Source organism: Urocitellus parryii, chromosome 11, assembly GCF_045843805.1.
Source record: "Urocitellus parryii isolate mUroPar1 chromosome 11, mUroPar1.hap1, whole genome shotgun sequence".
Classification (NCBI taxonomy): domain Eukaryota; kingdom Metazoa; phylum Chordata; class Mammalia; order Rodentia; family Sciuridae; genus Urocitellus; species Urocitellus parryii.
In genome coordinates this window covers 23,125,562-23,148,794 of record NC_135541.1, presented here as the reverse complement: position 1 = coordinate 23,148,794, position 23,233 = coordinate 23,125,562, and the positions used below count along the sequence as shown (strand labels likewise).

The window sequence follows — 23,233 nt, the reverse complement described above, 5'->3', positions numbered from 1 at the left end:
TGGATCTTTCCACATCTGAGCCTCTCCAACAGTGGAAATCCTCAGGCCCCTCCCTTCTCTCCCAGAAAGTTCTTCTCAGGTCTAGTCTGCATTCCTGCTGCTGTTTTCTGTCTTCTTGGAGCCGGAGAGCAACCTCGTCTTCCCTCATCCTCGTCTTCCCTCATCGGTTAATCTAGAGGGCAGGGTCCAGGAACAAGGGGAGGACCACCCAAGTTCTGACAGGAGGAGCCAGCAGCCTCTGCTTCTCTCCTGGCCCAGCTGGTGGGAAATTCCTTAAAGTGGGTGTTTATTAGTTTCCACTTCAAGACTGTGAGGGAGATGGAGTAATTACCATGATTATTGTGTAAAATAGTCCATACTGGTCTAAGCCTTTTGCATGTTTTATTTCAGTTAATCCCCCACCAGCTTTGTTGAGGTGGGTATTCTACACAAGCCTCAGAGAGGTCAACCATTGTGCTCAAAGCCACACAGCAAATAGGTAGTGCAACTCAGCGACAAACCCCAGTTGTTCATATATACAAGCCTGTGCTTTTAGCAGCTGGGCTTTGTGAGGTGAAGCAGAGTAACTGAGTAGGTGTCAAGACTAAAACCTGTTTGACTCATGAGCTGGGAAGCTTTCCAGGGCCCTCTTCTCCCTCCCACCCTGCCTCCGCTGTGCAGCCCAGGGGGTGAGTTGGGGATTTGTGACACACTAACTCCCAAGGACCATGGGGGGAAGAAGAACTTTGACAATGTGTCTGTGCGTGTGTGTCAATGCTGATAAAGTGGGAGTGTGCTTGTGTCTGTCCCTGGGTGACTGGGGCCCAGCCTTTGGAGCTCCTCTCTTCACATCAGGATTGCAAAGTGTGACTAGTTTTCTTCCAATGAACCTTAGAGTCATGCAGTCTGGGCTCTAGAGAAGAGGGTGTGGGTTGGAATCGCACTAGCTGTGGGACAATGGGCAACTGATTTTACTTCTCTGAACCTCAGTTTCCTTGTTTTTCAAAATGGAGATGAAGTCACACCTCACAAGTTATTAGGATCAAATGAATTAGAGGAAGTAAACTAGGTCAACGCTCCCTGCAAACGCTGAGTGTTTACTAAGAGGTGACACTAGGTTGTTCACACTGGAGGAGCTGAGTCCCCCAACTTTCCCTATCACAGTTTAAGGGTATAAACCCCACCGTGAAGGGCTCAGGCAGGAAAGGGGCGGGGAGTTGTGGAGAAGCCCCCTGCTCACCGGCCCCTCTCCGCAGCCTGTCCCCCAGGGTTTTACAAGGTGTCCCCCAGGCGGCCGCTCTGTTCGCCGTGCCCGGAACACAGCCGGGCCCTGGAAAGCGCCTCCACCTTCTGCGTGTGCCAAGACAACTATGCGCGCTCGCCCACCGACCCGCCCTCGGCCTCCTGCACCCGTGAGTGTCCCTCCTGGCCGCATCGCGAGGGTTGGGGGCGCTGGAGGCGGTGAATAACGGCGCGATCCAGATGGTGGTGACAGGGACTCCACAGTGGGGGCGTGAGGGCCGGTGTGGAGCTAGCGACCAGGGGTGCCTAGTGCAGGAAGGGAAGCCTGGGGTGGGGATGGAGGCCCGGGCCTGGGATGGGAAGCACCCCGAGAGGCGGAGAAGTGAGGATTCCCGACGGTCGAGGCCACTCAGGGGGAGTGCCCTCTCCTCACCCTCCCCCAGCCTGGAGGGGCTCCCGACCCTGGCGCCCTCTCTTCCCGACCCCCACGCCCCATCCTTGTGCCAGCACCAACCTCCTCCCACACCATCACGGACGGCCCCCGCTCCCACGCCCTGTCCGGCTCCCCCAGGCCGTTCTCCTCACTGACCCCGAGCCTGACCCCACTGGGGATGCCAGAGCCTCGTGCCAACGGGTCCCTCCCGGGTCCCTGACGCCCCGCTGAGCGCTGTCCCTGCCGCCAGGGCCGCCGTCGGCGCCGCGGGACCTGCAGTACAGCCTGAGCCGCTCTCCGCTGGCGCTGCGGCTGCGCTGGCTGCCGCCGGCGGACTCGGGCGGCCGCTCGGACGTCACCTACTCGCTGCTGTGCCTGCGCTGCGGCCGGGAGGGCCCGGCGGGCGCGTGCGAGCCCTGCGGCCCGCGCGTGGCCTTTGTGCCGCGCCAGGCCGGTCTGCGCGAGCGCGCCGCCACGCTGCTCCACCTGCGGCCCGGCGCGCGCTACACGGTGCGCGTGGCCGCGCTCAACGGCGTCTCGGGCCCGGCGGCCGCCGCGGGAGCCACCTACGCGCAGGTCACCGTCTCCACCGGGCCCGGGGGTAAGGCCGCGCCGCGCGCCCGCACCTGCCCCGCCCCCGGGACACCCGCCTCTCCCGCCCCCTGGGGCCCCGCCGTCCCACCGCAGCCCCCACCCCAAAGAAACCACGGCCTGTGCGAGCGCCCAGAACCCCTCCAGGAGTCGAAGTGACCACAAAACCCCCTGAGCCCGGGGATGCCCACCGCGGCTTGGTCGCTGTCCCCCAAGTCCCCGAGGGAGCGCTGAGGTTCCCAGGTGACTCCCGGCCTTTGGGCCAAAGAGGATGTGAGCGTTTCAGCGAGTCTGCGGGAGCCCGAGGGAGCTCCTTTCTCTTGACCACGTCGCAGAAAGCCTGGGTCCCACCCAACGCTGCAGTTTGTCTGCCTCTGATTTCCCGTGGAAAAGGGACGTTGCCTTCCCGTTTCAAAAGTTTCAGTAGGAAGCAGAGTCATTCTTCCCTTCCTTCTGTCTCAGGGATGGTGTGCCCGCTGCCTCCATCCTGGGGACTAGGCAAGGGCTTTGCTGCATCGGTCTCTCTCTTTCTTGGTCCTAGAAAAGGGCCCCGAAACAGAGGGGGCAGGTGGGGTGAAGAGTCCACAGGTCAGCCAGCTCTGAGTCTGGAATTGAGATGAATAGAGGAAGACCTTTTATACTACACCATCATTCTTTTTTTCCTGCCTGCCTTTCTCCCCCTGGCCCCTCCTCCACTTTCCCTTACTACTGGGGATCAAACCCAGGGGGTACTACCCCGAGCCACACCCCCAGCCCTTTTTATTTATGTTTCATTAGCGACAGGGTCTAAGTTGCTGAGGTTAGCCCCAACGTGCAATCCTCCTGCCTCAGCCTCCTAAGAAGCTGGGATTACAGGTGTGCCACCATGCCCACCCCCTTCCACATTCTTGACACAGCTCCTGCAGACTCTCTGAAAATATACACTTTCAAGTGATCTCTCAAGTGTCTTTTGCAAGAAAGATGAGTGGTATGGTTTTTGAGTTTTCCAATCTGAGGACATGTGAGGGGTTTGTGACCCTACTTCCCTCTTTATGGTGTCTGAGGCTATATTTATTTTCATTCTTTTGTAAGTAAGTTGGGTGTATTTATGTGTAGCACACCAATGTTTGAATACTTCCTTAGCCTACTGAAGAAAATTAAAATTTAACCACTATGGATTTCTTCTCATTGAGTTTGGCTGGAATACAGTAAACATTTTAAACATTTCTGCACAGCTTTTTTTTTTTTTTTTTAATTCCTGGAAAAGTTGTCTTCAGTTATTGCTTTGACTAGAACTTCTGATGGCTCTAGTTTATCTCTTAAGACTATCTCTAAGCATTAGGATGTACATCCATTTTCTGATTTTCAAATCTTGACTCTTGACATTTCCTTTATCATTCTTAGCTCTTAATATACTTCCTCTGACTCTCTTTAAATCTTTTTTTTTTTTATTCTGGGGATTGAACCCAGGGGTGCTTAACCATTGAGCCACATCCCCAACCCCCTTTTATAGGAGCCACTAAACCTAGCTGAATATTTTCTTTTCGTCATGAGGTTATAAGAATGAACATGTAGGGGCTGGACATGTGGCTCGAGCAGTAGCAAGCTCACCTGGCATGGGTGCGGCCTGGGTTCGATCCTCAGCACCACATACAAAGATGTTGTGTCAGCCAATAACTAAAAAATAAATAAATAAATATTAAAAAATTATAAAAAAAGAAGAATGAACATGTAGAGAGAAATATATTCATATATATGTCTATACATATACATCATGTTAAATATACACACACCTCAAGGTGACAAAAGCTATGGTGACAAAAGCAGTGTATTTTCAACTGGGGGTGGTGGCGTACACCTGTAATCCCAGCAACTTGGGAAGCCAAGGCAGGAGGTCATGAGTTCAAAGCCAGCCTCGGCAAAAGCAAGGCGTGAAGCAACTCAGTGAGACCCTGTTTGTAAATAAAAATATAAAATAGGACTGGGGATGTGGCTCAGTGGTCGAGTCCCCCTGAGTTCAATCCCTGGTACTCCCACCCCCCAAAAAGAAGTGTATTGTCTGTAATTGGCTCTGGAGTCTAGGAGTCCAGAATCAAAGTGTTGGCAGGGCCATGCTCTCTCTACTGGTCTAGGGGAGGACGCTTCCTTGTTCTTCTGTCTTCTGGTCCACAGGACTCGGTGTCCTCACAGCATCTTGCCCATGTATGTCTGTCTCTGCATCCAAAACTCCTGTTGTGTCAGAGGGCACCTAAATGACCTCATTTTAACTTCACCTCTGTAGAGTTTCCCAAGTAAGGTCACACCTTCTGAGGGCCCAGGGATCAAGACTTCAACATATCCTCTTTGGGGAGACAAAATTCAACACATATAACCCTTATCAAATATGTGACTTGCAAATATTTTCTCCCATGCTGTGCATTGTCTTTCATGTAACAGAGAGTATCCTTTGAATCACAAAAAGCTTGTAGTTTTCATGACATCTAATTTATCTATTTTTTAAATTGTTTGCTTGTGTTTTGGGTATCATCTCTAAGAAACTATTGCCTGATCCAAGGTCATGAATATGATGTATGTTTTATACCTGTTTTATTTTAATATTGTGGTTTTGACTCTAATTATTTTAATTTTTGGTACTGGGGATCAAACCCAGGGTGTTCTACCGCTAAGCTACTTTTCTCAGTACCCCCTGCTTCCCCCACCCAAGACACAATCTTGCTGAGTTACTGAGGGTCTCACTATATTACTGAAGCTGGCCTGGAACTTGGAATCCTCCTGCCTCAGCCTCCCAAATTGCTGGGATTACAGGTGTGCACCACTGTGTCTGGTTTAAATTATTTTAGAAAATGTTTTGTCATTTCCAGTAAACTTATTTTAATTTTGTTTGGAAGAACCAGGACAACATGGAAAGCTCAGGCAGAGGAATTCTGACTTTACTGTTCCATGGTGAGAGAAAGATGATTGGATAATTTTTACTCTTTTTAGTAACTATTGAGGTTTTCTTTGGTGGTAAGATATGGTAAAAATGTTAACTAGGGCTGGGGTTGTGACTCAGTGGTAGAATGCTTGCCTTGCTTGTGTGAGGTACTGGGTTCGTTCCCTAGTACTACATAAAAAAAAAATAAATGAATGAATAAAATAAAGGTATTATATCCATCTACAATTTAAAAAAAAAATTTTAGTGCTCACTTCGGCAGCACATATACTAAAATTGAAACCATACAGAGAAGATTAGCATGGCCCCTGGGCAAGGATGAAACACAAATTCGTGAAACATTCCATATTTTTAAATTTAAAAAGTTTTTTTTATAAATGTTAACTATTTCACGGATACTTTAAAACAATGTGTATTATTTTGTAGTGTAACATTCTCTCTATATATACACATACATATACAAATTATATATAAATATAAATATATATACATATACATATAATTCAGTATATTATTTTATTGTTTCCTCCTTATTTTGTACTTGATGTTCCAAAGACTGAGAGGTTTAGGTTTTCCATTCTGTTTGTGGGTTCACCAACACTCTAGTATTGGTAATGAATTTCTTTTAAACATTTCAGTTTTGCTGGCGTGTTCAGTTTCCCTCTGAGATTCTTGGGTTTGGTTTCCCACGGGGTTCCCTCCTGTCTGCCTGCTTTCTCTTCATGGCTGCCTTCCCCTGTTGGGTGGAGGCTGTGTCTTCTCATTTTGAAGATTCCCGACTGTCTCCTTACTCATTCCTCTGTCACACTGCACCACTTTTCAAGACAGACTCCTCCTCAGTCTTCAGATTGATGTTGGGGTTCCCTTATTCAGAAATATTTTTCATATGATGCTTCCTGGTCATGTGTTTTTGGACGAGGCGATAACTGATGTTTGTGGGGAATGTGTGAATTGCCCTGTGGATTGGTTTGAGGTTTTTTTAATTTTAATTTTTAATTTTTAATTTTATTTATTTATATGTGGTGCTGAGGATCGAACCCAGGGCCTCACACATGCTAGGCGAGTGCTCTACCCCTGAGCCACAACCCCAGCCCTGGTTTGAGGTTTTTAAAAGCTGAAAATAACCATACAGTTCAATCCAACCGCCTTCCCTGAAAAGGATTTCTTAGCTCACAGAAGCTTGGTGTTAGAGCCTGGTGAGCCAAGTTCTTTCTGTCTTTCCATTCTGCCATCTTTCCCACACAGGCCTGCTCCCCCAGGGGGGTACTTTGGCTTCACATCATAGCCTCTCCATCCAGAGGCAGAAAAATGACTTTGTTCCTTGTAGGTGTCTTTAAAGATTTTTGCAATGCTGGGGATCTGACTCTGGGCCTCACACATGCTAAGTGCTCTACCACTGAACCACATTGCCAGCATTTATTTACTTATTATTGGGCACTGACTGGATTTCATCGCTGATGTTCAGCTGGCCAACAAGCGCCCGGGCTCAGTTTTTAGTTTTGCTCTCAGGCTTATCAGGCTTTTGTGTAATTTATCTCTGAGGTGCTGAAATGGAACCATATCCCACCTCTGTATCCCAGCCATCGGATGCTCTTAATGAATGCAGTTCACCATCGACATCTCTAGGCTCTGCCTCCCTCTGTCCCCATCTGTATCTACACAGGACCAAGCCACCTCCTGGGACGCTTCTTCACTCCTCTCACCTTGTGCCCCTATCTCCAAGTGAATTCAGGCTGAGAGGTGCTCCCGGGGGACAGGGAAAAGCACTTTTCCTCTAAAACAGATGTACAATAGAGTCATGGCTGCGCATTGTCCCATTGACAAAGACCTTGCTTTTTTTTTTTTTTTTAAGGGTCAGACACTTGGAGGTGAGGAATAAAGGATTTTTCAAGTTATTTTTAGAATTGGAGGCAATGCCACTCTGCAGGCAGCATAGCCTGGGGTTCACTACAATTATACATTTCACTCTGGTTCTACTGGCTTTATCATAGGTAAAAATACCCCCATGCACTCCCCGTCCACCCATTCTGGCAGTCAGCTGCAAGACGAGTGTACAGTGACGTTGTGCATTTTCAATGCTTTCTGTATCTTACTTCCCTCCCCCGCCCCTGCCCGGTACTGGGGATTGAACACACTGAGCTACTGCGTCCCAGCCCTTTATTTTATTGTTTACTTTGAGACAGGGTTTCACTCAATTGCCCAGGCTGTCCTCAAACTGTGACGTACTTCCTCAGCCTCCTGAGTCTCTGGGATTACAGGCATGCACCACTGGGCCCAGCCCTGGCCTGTCTCTTACATGTTGGTGTTTCTTGGGCTTATTTCCTAAAGCTCTTCCTCTTCTCCAGCTTTTTCCCTGGGCAGTTTTAGCCAATTACCTTGGATGGCTTCCGAATCTCCCCATTCCTCCCCAACACCTCTTCTGAGCCTGTACCAATCACTGCTCCGCCTTTCCAGCTTCTGCTCTTGGACATGCCTGGCTCAAAATACACCCAAGTAAAGTCGTGACCTTGCCTCTCAGTGACCCTGGGCATCAGGACATGTGTGTATGGTGTGTTTGTGTGCCAGTCATCTGACATTATCTAGACCAGTGGTTCTCCAACTTGTCTGCACATTGGAATCACTAAAAAGCTTTTAAAAATCTTATATCAGGGCTGGGGATGTGGCTCAAGCGGTAGCGCGCTCGCCTGGCATGCGTGCGGCCCGGGTTCGATCCTCAGCACCACATACCAACAAAGATGTTGTGTCCGCCGAGAACTAAAAAAATAAAAATAAAAATAAATATTAAAAAATTCTCTCTCTCTCTTTAAAAAAAAGAGAAAAAAAAATCTTATATCAGGTGTGGTAACGCATGCCTGTAATCCCAGCAACTCAGGGGGATGAGGCAGGAGGATCACAAATTCCAGGCCAGCCTCAGCAACTTAGTGAGGCCCTAAGCAACTTAGTGAGACTCTGTTTTTTTTTAAAAAAAAAAAAAAAAAGAAAAAGAAAAAGGGCTGGAGATATGGCTCAGTGGTTAAGCATCCCTGGGCTCAGTCACCCCCCAAAATCTACATACTAATGCCTGAGACTCACCCCACAGATGTTATGACTAAATTACTTGGGATGTGACCTGGACATCTCTATATTTTTATTGTGGTAAAAAGCACATAAGAAAAATGTTACCACCTTAACTAATTTTAAGTGTACAGCATAGGACTGTTAATTCTGGGTACATTGCTGTGCTACAGTTCTCTAGAACTTTTTCATCTTGAAGAACTGAAACTCTACACCCATTGGAGAGCGCCTCTTTCCCCTCATTCCTCCCCTTCCCTTGGCAAGCACAGTTCTACTTTCTGTTTCAAAGAATTTGACTGTTTTAATATCTCACATTTAAAAAGTGAGATCCTGCAGTGTTGTTTTTTAAATTTATTTTTTAGTTGGGTTGAACACAATACCTTTATTTTATATTTATTTATTTATATGTGGTGCTGAGGATCGAACCCAGGGCCTCACACATGCTAGGCGAGTGCTCTACCGCTGAGCCCAGCCGCAGCCCCAGGGTTTGTGTTTTCGTTCGAGGCTTATTGCAGCATGATGTCCTCAAGGTTCATCCATATTATGTAAGCTCTGGCAGGAGTTTCCTTTTTCATCCTTTTTTTTTTCCTGGTCACCATAATACTGGCTAGAGCTGTCAGTATTATGGCGACTAGAAGTGGCAAGGGTGGGCCTCCTTGCCTCTTTCCACATCTCAGGGGGAAGGCCTCCAGTCTTTCGCCAAGTGTGATGCTCACTGTGGCTTTTCATATCGGCCTTTGATTATGTTGGGCGAATTTCCTTCCATTTCCAGTTCGGTGCTTGTTTTGTTCCACTGACCAGACATTTGGACTAGTTAAATAGCTGCTCCCCTGCTTCTAAATGATTTCTGATATCTCCAAGCCATCGGGGGTGTAGAAACCCCCTGGGGGACTAGAGCCACCCACCCTGAGGGAGCTGGGGTGTGGGGTGGGCCAGGGCAGGAGCGTTGGTGCTTCCCCACCAGAGGCAGTGGAGGTGGTGAGGAGAGTCTCCAGCCCCAGGTCTCGGACTCCGTCCTCTTCCATCCCTAGCCCCGCCCCCGCCCACCGCCCCGCCCACCAGCCACCCTTAGCTCCTCCCATCACCCGCACGCCCCGCCCTCCAGCCCCCCAAGACCCTGCGCCACCTCAGCGGATCTGGGTGGAGAACCCCACTTCACTTAATTTCAGCTCCCTGGGAGGAGGATGAGATCCGCAGGGACCGGGTGGAGCCCCAGAGTGTGTCCCTGTCGTGGCGGGAGCCCATTCCCGCTGGAGCCCCCGGGGCCAACAGCACGGAGTATGAGATCCGCTACTACGAGAAGGTGAGTGGTCGGGGTCTGGGAGGGACCCGCAGCCTTCGCCCCTTGCCTGCCCGGCTTTCGGTTCTTCACGCCCCCCTCCCAGCTGAGCCCTTCCTGTTTTCTTTTTGCACAATTTCCCCGTCTCCAGGCTGGAATTTCTTCTTCCTGACCCCTCCACTCCTGGACTCCATGCTCTGCCTCTCTCCCCTCAAGTTGGCCTTCCTCCTCATTAGCATCTCCATTTTTACCTCTTTTGACAAAGAGCTTTCCCTGGGGGCTGGTACAGATCTTGTGTGGTCGAATCCTACCATTTGCAGACTGCTTTTAAGGGAAAAGAACACAGAAATACCGTGTTTTTAAAATTTCTCCGCTTCCTCCTCCCTTTCTCATTCTCCTCTCTCCCTCTCCCTTTTCCTCTTGTACTGTGTGTGTGTGTGTGTGTGTGTGTGTGTGTGTATGTACTGGGAATTGAACTCAGGGTAGCTTCACCACTAAGCTACATCCAGAGCCCTTTATATTTTGAGACAGGATCTTAAACAATTGCTTGGAACCTGTGATTCTCCTGCCTCAACTTTCCAGAGGGGTGTATGCCAACCAGCCTGGCTTTGTTTCAAATTTCACAAAAAAACGTCTTGACCATTGATGCATGCCTGTAATCCCAGTGAGGACGGAGGCTGAGGCAGGAGGATTGCTAGTTAGAGGCCAGCCTCAGCAATTTAACAAGACCATTTGCAACCTAGTGAGACACTGTCTCAAAATAAAAAAATTAAAAGGGCTAGGACACTCAGTGGTACAGCGCCCCTGAGTTCAGTCCCTAGTACCAAAATAAGAAAATTAAAAGATGTCTGACCATATGAGTACATTGCTAGGTTGGGTGGAATGCTGGTAATGTTTAATAACCAGGTCTACAAAATAACGAGTGCAGGAATTATGATTTTATTGATGTAAAGGATGTGTATCTATCACATCATGTATAATACTATTAAAGTAACATCTTTAGTACTCATTATAAATGCCATAATCAATTGATTATCTCTTTTTTGAAGTACTGGGGATTGAACCTAGGGGTACTGAATTACTGAGTTATATCCCCAGCTCTTTTTATTTTTTATATTGAGACAGGGTCTCCCTAAATTTCCCAGTGTGGCCTCAAACTTGTGTCCTCCTATCTCAGCCTCCTGTGTAGCTGGGTTATAGGTGAGAACCACTATGCCCAGCTAGCTAGGTGATTCTCATGGGATGGTTGTAAACCTCTTGGATTATTATTATTATCATCATGATTATTATTTTGTGATGAGGTCTTGCTGTGTTTCCCAGGCTGGTTTCCATTTCCTGGACTCAAGCAGTCCTCCTGCTTCAGCCTCCCAAGTAGCTGGGACTACAGTCATAGGCCATCATGCTCAGTGGTTTTGTTAGTCTATGGGTGCAGTTCAGCTATGATTTGACAAATGAAGTTATATCCCAACCCACTATCTCTTTTCCCTGTAAAATTTATTGTCTTCTAAATCTGAGGTGTAATCTACCGTTAAACTGCTTCTCACCTTGGTGCAAATTAAACTCATTAAAGCGAAACATCTTTCAGAGTCAGCACTACACATGTCAGAACTTTGCTCACTTCTCAGTGACATGTGGGAATTCTTTGCTGAATCAGATAATAGTTTTTGAATACTAGAAGACAGTTGAGAGCTGGGAGTGTCAGGGACCAGAAGAAAGAGGGAGTCCCAAGTCACTGCTGAGTGTCTGACCTGGGTGACTCAGGGAATAGGGTACCACTGGCTGAGATGGAGAACCACAGAGCAAGAGGAGCAGAGTGGGGCAAGGGGGTGCACTTGGTTTTGCTCATGTGGCATTCAGGGGGCCTGTTGGCCAGGTGTGGTGCTGCATACCTACAATCCCAGCTACTTGGAGGCTGAGGAAGGAGGATTACAAGTTTGATGCTAGTCTGATCAACTTAGTGAGAACCTGTCTCAAAAAAAAAAAAAAAAAAGAAAAAAGAAAAGTGCTTGGGATGTAGCTCAGTGGTAGAGCGAGCATCTCTAAGTTCAACCTCCATTACCACACACACACAAAAGTTGGGGGGTATGGATAGGGTAAGGTGCCGTAGGACATCCAGGTGGATCCATAGGTCTGAGGTTCAAGGTAGAGCCCTGGGCTGGAGAGAGAGAGAGAGAAGGTTGGGACCTTTCAGCACAGTGATGGTAGCTAACACCAGGAGGGGAGTGTGTAAGAGTAGCCAGGACGGAGCCCAGAGGAACCCTGGAGACAGGAGGCAAGGCCTGGGAAGTAGCTGTGTATGCAGCAAGTGCTTAGAAAGGACTCACTGAAAAGCCAGCCTCAGCAACTCATCGAGACCCTGTCTCTAAATAACATATCAAAAAGGGCTGGGGATGTGGCTCAGTGGTTAAGCACCCTGGAAACTCCCCCTCCACCCCCAAAAAGGACTCGCTGAACTGACATTTGGGGACCAGGTCGTAGACAAGGGTCCCAGGCTGATGAGCTGGCTGCATGCTCCCAGGTCCTTAATCAGGGAGTGTGAATATGCTGGTAACAAAACCCTCAAAAAGAAGAGCAAACACACCAGGGGCTGTGTGGGAGCTCCGCTGGGATGCCAGGGACCCTGGAGCCTCAGTGTTCCTCACCTGGCTTCTCTCTGCAAACCAGCCCAGCCTCCTCTGCAGAGGGGCTTCTTTCTAGCACAGCCAGCAGCTGAGGTTGGGGTCCTTGCACCCTCCTCCCCCCTAGCTTACTGCATCTCTTGGGTCCTGCAACCACTGCCTCTGCCTTCCCAGGAATTTTTTTTTTTTTTTTTTTTTTTTTTTTTGTACTGGGGATTGAACCTAAGGGCACTTAAGCACCACTGAGCCACATCCCCAGCCCCAGGATCTCATTAGGTTGCTAATGCCTCACTAAGTTGCTGAGGCTGGCCTTGAACCTGTGATCCTTCTGCCTTTGGAGCCACTGGAATTACTGTGGGCTTGAGCCACCAAGCCAGGCTCTTCCCAGGGATTGTCCAAATGCCAGAAAGGAGATTCTCATTGGCCCAAAGTCAGTCCCAGTTTCTGAATGTCATGGTGAAAGGATATCGGCAGGGGGTGTGCCCTCCCCCCCCCCCCCCCCCCCCCCCCCCCCGGGGCTGTGGATGCCGCAGGAGGTCTCATAAGGTATGGGTACAGGTGACAGGAGGGCAGCAGCACCTTTAGGATGTGTCATTATCAGATGCATTGGGGGAAGGATGATATAGAGCAAAGAGCAGGCGTCACCCTGACCCTTCCTGATTTCAACCTTTGGAAAGGACAGCAGGGCTGACTCCGGCTGCTGTGAATTGTCTGGGGTGGGGCTGGTGGTGAGTAGGTCCTCATCAGTAATTGACACGCTGTTCCCTGTCCCCAGTAGGGGCTGGGCCCAGTTTCCTTATCTGTGCCTGGAAGGACCTGTGTGAAAATCAGATGATGCCGGGAGGGAAAGCCTCCTGAGCATGGGGTCTGGGCAGGTGTTGGCATCTTTCTTTTTTGGTTCCAGGGATTGAACCACCGAGCCACATCCCCAGCCCTTTCCACTTTTTATTTTGAGACAGGTCTCTTAAGTTGCTGAGGCCGACCTCCTGCGTGCAATTCTCCTGCCTCATCTCCTGGGTCCTGGGGTTTGCTTTCTTATTCTTTCCCCTGTGATGTCAGGACTGTCGGGACTCTGGCCCCGCGTGTCCCTGGACCACCGTGCCCTGATGGCCTGGCATCTTCTCTCAAGGTTCTCTGAGGCAGAAGTGGGGCTGTTCTCAGCGACCAGCACCCCCAGTGGAACTTGTGGTGGACGGGGGTGCTGGGAATCCCCCGGACTCCAGGGTCAGGTTCTGTCACCGAGCTCATGCTCACCCGAGACTGCTGCTCCCACCTCCCGCTTCCTCTCACCCTTCTCCCCACAGTGTGGGTCTGGTCTCGGGTCTGGGCCTCACTTCTCGGTTCTCTCCAGGGTCAGAGTGAACAGACTTACTCCACAGTGAAGACAGGGACGCCTGCGGTCACTGTCACCAACCTGAAGCCGGCTACCCGCTACGTCTTCCAGATCCGGGCAGCTTCCCCGGGGCCCTCCTGGGAGGCCCAGAGCTTCAACCCGAGTATTGAGGTGCAAACCCCAGGGGAGGGTAAGTGGTGTGTGCTCATGGACTGGGTGTGGGCAGAGAGAGCCTGGCACTGGACAGGGACAGGGACAGGGAGACAAACAGAGGGCGGGAATGAAGCGTGCCATCAAGGGAGCCTGCAGAGCAGTGGAATCAGTCTAATTAATGCAGGAGCTCGGGGTCCACCGACATGGATTTGATCGGGTACATGCCCTGGAGGGGCTCAAAGGACCAGGGTCTGGACAGCCATGATGCTTGCCTCGGCCAGTGTCCCCTCCTCTGCAGACCTGTCATGGTGCAGAAACGCCCTGCGTCCTCTCCCAGATCTGGCCACTTTCTTGGAGGGGGGGGGCGTTGATAAGTCTCATGGTCTCGTTATGACCACCAGATTCTTCTTCCCATTCTCCTGCTTCTCTCCTGTGACAATGGCCTGCCATGGGCACTGTCCCTCCCCCCCCCCACCAGGCCTTAGGATGTGAAGGAGATGTCACTGAAGGTTGGGGGCCAGAGGGGTCAGATTGCGGCAATAAAACAAAATGGACACTGGATCCTTAAGTGAGCGAGTGGAATGGGCTAGTTGTGAGCTGTTCCTCAATAAAGGTCCTACGGAAACAAGGCGCAGAGGCCGGCAGGTATCCTGATCTAAAATATCTGCTTCCCTGTGGCATCACGCTACCCTTTCCACCCTCTGTGTCCCTCCCTCTCCCTCTTCTCCCCCCACCCTAAATCCCTTTTCATGGCACGCAGGGCAGTCTGGCTGCTGACCCAGCCCTCAGGGTCTCACCTCTATCTATCCTGAGCAGCTCAAGAAAGTATTTTCCAGAACAAAGGCAGTTCCCCCTAAGAGGCATTCTGGCACCAGCTGTCAAGATAATAATTCTCTCCAACCTGCTACATGACTCTAATCCAAGATAGGAAGAGCTCTGAGCCCAAAGGGAGGCGAAGATAAGTGTTGAGGGAGCCGGAGTCCCAGGGAGAGGACGGCACTTCTTGCTCGAATGGCTGTCTGCGCCAGACCTTGGCCAGGTGCTGCGCAGAGGAGATTAGAGCCACGTCTTGAAGGCTGTGGGGCATCCAAACAAGTGGAGGTGGGCAGGAAGGCGCCCGGGCAGAGGAGCCGAGTGTGTAGGCTTGGGTTTGGCAGCAGCAAGTGTGGTGGGGGCGGGAGCCGGGGCTGCTGGCTGAGGAGGGCTGTGGCTTCCGCTCACTGGGTGCCTCTCTGAGCAGGGACTGCTCACATCCCAGCCACCCCTGCTGTGGCCCTGAGTGTGGGAGGGTGGGTCTCCCCATCTGTGACCCGGAATTGGAGTCTTCATGCAGGGTCATGCTCTGCCCCACTGTTTATTATCTGTCGCAGTGTAACAAATCACCCCCAAACCCAGTGCCTGAGGACCGCAGATGTGTCATTTCTTGGTCTCTGGGGCTCAGGGACATGGGGGCTGCTTCTGCAGGTGCCTGGCTCAGGGTCCTTCCCGGCCTGCAGTCTGGGTGTCCTTGGGCTGCAGTTGCCTCACAGCTTGACCAGGGAGGAGTGCAGGTGCTTGCTGGAAGCATGCGGGGCCTTGCCCCATGGGCTTCTTCTTCCATATGGCTCCCGCCTGGCATTAGATCTCTTCAGACAGTGAGTAGAGGATGACGGGACACCCAAGACAGAAGCCATGGTCTCTCGTCATCCAAGCCTGAACATGACACCCAATGTTCCTTGATGAGGGTCGCCAGGGGAGGGAAGGCCAGGAGGCAGATATCCTGCCCGCCATCCCAGAGCCTGCCTGCTGCAACTGTCTTTGTCCCATTCTCCATTCCTGTGTCCCTTGGACGCTTCATTTCAAACACTTCTTGGCAGGTCCCTTGCCCTTCTGCCACCAGCCAGACCCTGGGTCCTGTTCACCTTCAGAACCCCGGGCTCTGCAATGCCCTCCTTGGCCCTGGCCTGATGGCCTCTATGACAGCCTGACAATGGCCCTCAGTCCCAGTTCCACATGCATGTGTACCCAGCCACCGCCACTTGTCCCTTCAGAAACACCCCCTCTCTGTCTTGCTGCACCTGCCCTGCTGGTCCCCGGTCTGGGTGGAGGCTGCCACAGGGCGGATTCTCCCAGGCCCAGTTCAGTCCTAGGCTGCTCAGTGCTTCCCATTCTTCACAGCTACCAGCTTCTCCTCCCAGCAGAGGCCCTCGGTCCCTTTCTCCCTGGGCAGGACCTCTGTCCACTGTCCCTGGCTCCCCCCAACCCTCAGAATGAAGTTCATGCTCCTTGGCCTGGCGTCCAAGGAGGTTCTGCCTCCCTCCGTCCGTCCGTCCTCCCGGCCTCCAGCTTCTATCTTGCCACCTCTGCCTCCATGCAGTCTGTCCTCCAGCCATGTGGGGCCACCTGGCTATGCGTCTGGGCCTGGAGGGCATTGTCAGAGCCTTCAGTCTCCAGGTCATGATCAGTCGACACCCCTTCTGCAAAGCCTTCCTCTCAGGCTTTGGGAAGGAATTCACAGGCCTCTGCTCATGTCTCTTAGCCTTGGTGGGCACTGGGCTCACTGGGCTCACCTGGTGCTGCCAGGGGAAACCGTCCCGGGGCTGTTGAGAATCCTGTTTGTTCCTTTGTCATTGTTTCATTTTTGCTTCTGTCTGCAAGCTGGGGTCTGGGCACTCACTCCCCCAGGGTAGAGCTGGGGTCTGGACACTCACTCCTCCAGGGCTCACTTCACTTGTTCACTTTTGGATGGGTGGATGAAGGGGTGGAGGGGTGGATGGAGGGGTGGAGGGGTGGATGGAGGGGTGGATGGAGGGATAGGGTCCTCTGTGCCCCTTGGGGAAATAATTCAAAAGCAGAGGCTTGGGTGTCAGGTAGAGTCTTTGGAGTTTGGGTTCAAATCTTGGGTTCACTGCTGATTGGTTCTTACACATTAGGTGTTAATATTTCATAGCATTTGGGCAAATCACAGACCTCTACTCCGCCTCAGTTTCCTCAGCTGTGACTCCTGTTACTGGTGTGATGATGAAATAAGATAATGAGACAAAACATAGAGTCTTGAATCAGTGGGCATTTAGTGTTGGATCTTATTATTTTTTGTTAATGTTTTATTTTTGTTGTTGCTGCTGGGGATTGGACCCAGGACCTTGCACATGCTAAGCAAGCACCTGCCACCTAGCTGTACCCCTAGCTGGCTCTAACTGTTGGTAATGGTCTGAGTGGGGGTAGGGAGCTGGGAGCAGAGGCCGGTGGCCCTACAGAACTTCTTTAAGTCTCTCTTGCCCTCCTGAAAGGGCAGCTGGGGAGGCTGGGCTCTGCCTGTCTTGCTGTCCTCCCAGCCTCTCAGAGCTGGGCTGCAGTGGGAGGTGCCCTGTCCCAGGAGGAAAGACTCCAAGTGCCACGGTGGGTGGTGGAGCCACCTTGGTCCCTCTGCTCCTGGGAGGCAGTGCTGAGTGCAAGGTGCTGAGGACAGCTGACCGTCCCGACGCTTGCTCAGGAGCCTCATTCTCTGCCAGCCTCAACCTCGTGGTTTTCCTCGCAGCTGCCTCAGGCTCCAGGGACCAGAGTCCTGCAGTCGTCGTCACCGTCGTAACCATCTCAGCCCTCCTCGTCCTGGGCTCCGTGATGAGCGTACTGGCCATTTGGAGGAGGTAGGTGACCCCTGGCGGGTCATGTCTCTGTGCACATTAGCATGTGCCCACGGGCACCTGTATCTGCACCTGCTTTGCGCACACGAAGATTAGCACTCACACTGCTGTATAGATAGTGACTGGCCCCCGCCTCCCCCACTGCCTGCTGCTCCTGCGCAGTAACCCTGCAGCTAGCTCAGCTGCTCTGGGATGAAGGGGATTTAGCTCCTTAACTCATTAAATGTCAGGAGGCATCACTAAGGATAGAATCAAGTTCCAGCTGCTCCAGTGTGATTAGGATTCTCCCGAGGCGCTCTGAGGCCCCCAGCCCCTGTCCCTGAGGGGTCTAGAGGCCCTTGAACACAAGCAAAGAGAAGAAAGTCAGAAACTGTGTGTGGGGTGTGTGTGGTGTGTGTGTGTGTGTGTGTGTGTGGCAGAGGTGGGGAGGAGAAGGAGGAGGACTCATAAGCCAGAAATCTCCCCAACCCCAGGAGAGGGAAGCTTGCAGGAGAGTGGGCAGAGGAAGGGGATGGGGGTGGGGGGATGTAGAGCTTGAGTCTGGCTGAGAGAAGATTCCAGTCCTTTTGCACACAGCAGAGGCCTCACTGGCCTACATCCCTCCTTCTCCACAGGGCCATGCTCTGCTACCTGCAGAGGCCCCAGGTGGTAGCAGGTTGTTGATGAGAGAATGTGCAAGTTGTGGACCCAAAGGCAGGAGCAGGGGGGTGGGGGAGCAGGGGAGAGATGGGCTGGCCGGGAGCCATGCTGCAGCCTGACTCCGCCTCCTGAGACTGCCTGTGGGCTGAGCATGCACTTGGCACTGGCTGTGTACATGGCCTTGACTGGGGCACTGACAGTGACCAAGCAGGAGAGGGCATTATCCTTCTAGTCTGGGAGCCATTTTTGCCTGGACCAGATGAGTCCAGAGGCAGAGAGGAGCAGGCAGCTTAAAGGTCCGTGTGCTGGGCCTGCTGGAGAAGCAGGGTGGGCAGCTGCTGAGGGCACCTGTCCTGGTTCTGAACATAGAGGCTCTGGAGGCAGGGGGGACGTGGGGAGCAGGGAGCGTCTCTTCCAGGCAGGGGCTCTGCAACATAGCAGCAGCTGCCCAGCAGAGACACATGCTGCGGGAGGCAGGCGGCATGCAGTGGCCCTCCAGACTACCCTGCAGTGGGGACAAGCAGCCGGGCCTGGTGTGAGGCAGCTTCCTCCAGCCTCGCAGCTGCTCTGCGACAGCTCTCACAGCATCCTCTCTCTTCCTCTCGTGCTGCCCACTCTGCTCCATGGCCCTGTCACCTCTATTCCCTCTCTGGTCCACCTGGCTCACCCATCCCTCATGAGAGGGTGTGGCCTGTCTCTTAACCTCTGGTTTCTGTTAAGTCTGTACTCCCTGTGGCTCCTGCATCCCCTTTATCTCTTCCCACCTCCCCTGGATGTTCCTCCACTTGCACAAAAGTCACCTGCCCTGGGTGACTTCAGTAGCCACTGGTTGGCTCGACACCCGCCTCCTGCACTGTGCCTCTCAGTTCTTTGACTCTCTTATTGCCAACAACCTTCTCTTCTGTCCACCAGGCCTCCTGGCCCTCCTCCAAGACCGCTCCCTCCCCAATATGTCCTCCAGCTCTTCTGCTTTGGGCCTGCAGAGCCCACCCAGTCGTGGCTGCTGCCTGCTCTTCAGCCTCATCAGTGGCCCCTCAACTGCCCACCACCCGGTGTGTAAGCCTGCCCCATGCCAGGCCCCGCTCCTGTGAGCTAGAGACTTCCTCCTAGCTAGGATCAGTCCTACCCCTTTTTCCAAGCATCTCTGTAACCTATTATTAGTTATAATGCTTGCCTCTCCCCCAGATAATAATGCACACTTACTGAGGGTTAGTGATTATGTGTATGAGTTAGCTTTCCATTGCTGTGACAAAATATCTGAGATAATCAACTTATAAGGAGGAAGAGTTCATTTTGGTTCTCAACTCCGGAGGTTTCAGTCCCTTGGTTCCCTTGGCCTTTGTGGCTGCAGAGTACAACATGGTGGGGGTGCATAGCAGAGGAAGCCACTCACCTCCTGGTGGCTGGAAGCAGAGAGAGCGACAGGCAGGGGCTAGGGTCCCAGTATCTTCTTAGAGGGCTCCCCGCCTGACTTCTTTCCATTCCATCCCCTCCTGAAGGTTCCCCCACTTCTCAGTAGCCACACGGGCCGGTGACCAAGCCTTCGTGGGGGTCATTCAGAATCCGAACTATGTCAGTAAGCCTTTGCAATGGTGCCAGCCGGCCTGGCCGTCTTTATCCTAATTTTATTAAAAGGGAAACCTGAGCCACCCAGTCCACAGCTGCTGAGTGGGGGAGCGGCAGCCAGTGCGTGCAGCCAGGTCCAGGCCCTGCAAGCGCCCTTCCATGCCCACTGCGCCTCATCTTACCAGGATCTGATCATTTCTTTTGAAAAGCCCTCCCTCCCTCGCTCCTGCTCCGCTGTCACGGCCCCTCCCCCACTCTCCCAGATCCCTGTGCTGTCTGCGCCCAGTTTCCCTTCTGTTTCCCATCTACTTCTCTGCAGGTCTTTTGTGGCCTCCTTGGAGGCTTCCCTCTCTCCCTCCCAGCCTCCCAGCCTCCCACTGCTGGGCTTCCTCAGCCTTGCTCCCAGCTCCTCCTGTCAGGCTCCATCCTCTGTGGGCACCTGCTGAACCCCCTGCTCCTTTGCCCCCCACCCCCCATGCATCCCGCTGGCTCCTGCTCAAATGTCAAATGGGAAAATTTCATCTCCCCATCTTGGCGACAGCACCCCGGGAGCTCTGGGCAACTTCTTCCTTTCTGCCATCCAGCCGTCTCCAAGCCTTCGGCCCCTCTCGCCTCTGTCCGTTGACACAGTCACCCCATAGCCAGAGCCACTGCCCTCTCCTGAGGGGACCACAGAGCAGCTGGGATGATCTTTGTAAAAAGCAGATTGAGTCACAACACTCCCCTGCTCCAGGCCCAGGGGCTCTTCTCTGCTTCCAGAATAAAAACTAGAGTTATCTGGGCTACCCTGACCTGCCTCAGGTGCCCTGAATGCCAGCCCGCAGCTTTGTGGATTGCAACTTGGTCCTTGGCTCTTTGGCTGCCCGTCTCAGGAAGCCATCCTTGATGGCCCTGGACCAGGTCAGGTGGTTTGTGTGGTGTCTTGCCAGGCACAACAGCCTTCTTTGTTTGGGCCTGTGAGCTTGCTGGAGGCCAGGGTTGCCTGTCTTCCCGTCTTATTCACACTGCTGCTCCCCCCCCACACACACACACTCTGGGGTTGAACTCAGAGCCTCACCAAAGAGACCCACCCCAGCCCTTTATTGAGGCTTTTTCACTAATCTGTGGGTGGGGACAGCCCAGGGGCTTCCTGCTAGGGAGGTGGATTTGGCTGCCTTTGGGGAGTTTCATCCTCTCCAGGTGGAAATAACTAGGACTGCTGATGGGATGAGGGGCAGGGGCTGGGGCGCAGGGACTGGGGCAGGAGCAGGGGCTGGGGCTGTACCTGTGCTGTGCGGAGGAGGTTGTCAACTATGGAGAAGAGAGCAGGGCAGCAAAAAAAAAAAAAAAGGAAATAAAGGAGGGAGGGAGGGAGGAAGGAAGGAAGGAAGGAAGGAAGGAAGGAAGGAAGGAAGGAAGGAAGGAAGGAAAGAAGGGCTACAGAGAAGCTTTCAAACCAACAGGACAAGAAGGTCCCTCCCCAGTGGCATAGACCTTGTCTGTTTGAAGGGACACCAAGGTGCTGCCCTTGGTGCTGGTGAGGTGAGAAGAACTGAGGGGCCTGGTGGAGCTGGGCCTGGTGGCACTCACTCAGAGTCCCAGCAATCCCAGAGGCTGGGCCAGGAGGCTTGCCATTTCCAGACCAGCCTCAGCCTCATCAGGACCCTGAGCAGGCGCCTGTCTCAAAATAGAAGTAGAAAAGGGCTGGGGTGTAGCTCTGTGTTCTGGCACCCCTGGTTCAGTCTTCAGTAACAACAAAGCAAAGCCATGGCCCATCCCTCTCGCAGGCCCTGCAGCTATGGCAAAGGAGGTGGTGACGCCCGCGATGAAGAGGAGCTGTACTTCCACTGTGAGTCTGGGCCTGGCCTCGAGGGCCACCTACCTCTCCTGAGCCCCTGCTTCGCTGCTGTTGCCCAGCCGGGAAGCCTCTTCTCCTCAAACTTCTCTCTCCTTGCCTTCTCAGTCAAAGTCCCAACACGGCGCACGTTCCTGGACCCTCAGAGCTGTGGGGACCCGCTGCAGGCTGTGCATCTGTTTGCCAAGGAATTGGACTCAAAAAGTGTCACACTGGAGAGGAGCCTGGGAGCAGGCAAGCTGGGCACCTGGAAGCCTTGATGCCATCCAGGGGTCCTACCCACTCTAGAAGCTCCACCCCCAGGCCACACCCAGCCTCCAAGTCCCACCTGTCCCACAAGAGCTCCCTGGAAGTGCCTCACCCACTTCCCTCCCTGCTCTAGAAGCCCCGCCCCACCCACTCTAAAAGCCCTTCCCCATCCACTCTAAAGCCCTGCCTCCACTCTGTCCCCACCTGTATGTACCCTGTCAACCAGCCTCCTCCAGGTCTTCAAGGTCACTTTGAGACTTCTCTGCTGGGTCCCATTCAGGGTTACCCCTGCAGGCTGCCGTGGGCAGTGTAGCTCCGAGCCTCCGTGGGAGAAGTGCAGAAGGCTCTTTGTAAGCATGGGACCAGACACACCTGCCTTCTGGTCCTGGCTCTTCCGTTAAGCTGTATGACCAGGGCATGTCTCTCTTCTGCTCTGTGCCTCGGTTTCTCCTCTGCAAAATGGGCGTGGCATCTGCGTTATGGGGCTGATGTGAGGACTTTGCTGCTCTCACAGTGGCCTGGCTTGCTCTCTGAGGGTCAGCCTCCTGCCCACCTCTCTGTTCCCAGAGAAACCAACACTCTGACCAGAGCCTGACGTTTTCCCAACACTGTCGCCAGACCTGCTGGCCAGAAGCCAGAAAGGGGCAGTATGTTAAAATAGATGTCATTGTCATAGGTCCAGGGTCATGCTGGCTTTAATAGCTTTGATGGACTGGCAAGTGCAACATCCTCTCTTTGAAGCTTCACAGAGAAGGAAATTGAGGTCAAGAGAGAGAGAGATGAAGCTCAAGGTCATTCTGCTAGTACTCAGGTTACTGGGATCTGAACTCAGGAGCTCCAAACCCCTGGCCAGAAACAAACCGGGACCCACAGTCACTTTCTCCTGGGCCAGGTGCTCTAGAGTGGCATCTGAGCATTGTTCCCTGCAGGGCGGTTCGGGGACTTGTGCTGTGGCTGCCTGCAGTTGCCTGGGCGCCAGGAGCTGCCCGTGGCCGTGCACACGCTGAGGGATGGCTGCTCCGACTCTCAGAGGCTCAGCTTCCTGGCTGAGGCCCTAACTCTGGGCCAGTTTGACCACAGCCACATCGTGCGGCTGGAGGGCGTGGTCACCCGAGGTAGGCCCTTCGCTCCACTTCCTGCTCCCCAGCCCCACACGGGGAGTGGAAATGATGCGGGTAGGTGGGGTGTTCCTCCAGGCCCCTCCCTCAGCCACAAGAGGGAGCCCCTAAAGGGCTGTCAGCTCCCTTCCACAGACTCAGGTGGCTTCTCTCCAGAGTGGCCCCTCTGACCTGGAATGGCCTTTCTGCCCTGTGGTGACACTGGGCAGTGGATTGCTTGGACTTCTGATGATCTTTCCTAGCTAACTTGTTGAGCTCCTGATCTTGTCCTCTTAGACACCGGCTCTTTTGTGTCTTGGCACAGGGGATGCAGGGCCAGGTTGGGTGGTGGCAGATGAGGGAGCTTGGTTTTGGTTCTGGCCATCCTAGTCAAGATGCAGTCCTGCGGGGTGGGATGTATGTGCATAGGGTGGAGCAGGTGACTAAGTGTGTGTGTTCCCCATCCCTGGCGCAGGAAGCCCCTTGATGATTGTCACTGAGTACATGAGTCATGGAGCCCTGGATGGCTTTCTTAGGGTGAGTGGCCTGGGCCCTGGGGATACTAATGACCACGTTATTCTTGGTCCCTCACTTTTCTCCTTGGTGGGGCTTGGATTGGCTTTATTCCTGAT

General features: G+C 52.8%; 1 protein-coding gene and 1 non-coding gene across 2 annotated transcripts in view; both read left to right on the top strand.

The window, feature by feature from the left end:
* Epha10 (EPH receptor A10) overlaps positions 1–23,233 on the top strand; it is a 43,936-nt gene that overhangs the window by 9,703 nt on the left and 11,000 nt on the right. Inside the window, exons 4-12 of the mRNA XM_026393455.2 lie at positions 1,236–1,391; positions 1,905–2,255; positions 9,380–9,513; positions 13,459–13,630; positions 17,111–17,219; positions 21,188–21,249; positions 21,364–21,489; positions 22,434–22,619; positions 23,077–23,138. Coding sequence (XP_026249240.2) covers positions 1,236–1,391; positions 1,905–2,255; positions 9,380–9,513; positions 13,459–13,630; positions 17,111–17,219; positions 21,188–21,249; positions 21,364–21,489; positions 22,434–22,619; positions 23,077–23,138 — 1,358 coding nt within the window. The remainder of the gene's footprint in view (positions 1–1,235; positions 1,392–1,904; positions 2,256–9,379; positions 9,514–13,458; positions 13,631–17,110; positions 17,220–21,187; positions 21,250–21,363; positions 21,490–22,433; positions 22,620–23,076; positions 23,139–23,233) is intronic.
* LOC113186126 (U6 spliceosomal RNA) lies at positions 5,403–5,509 on the top strand. The gene has a single exon (XR_003301222.1). It is a non-coding gene; the product is annotated as a U6 spliceosomal RNA (small nuclear RNA).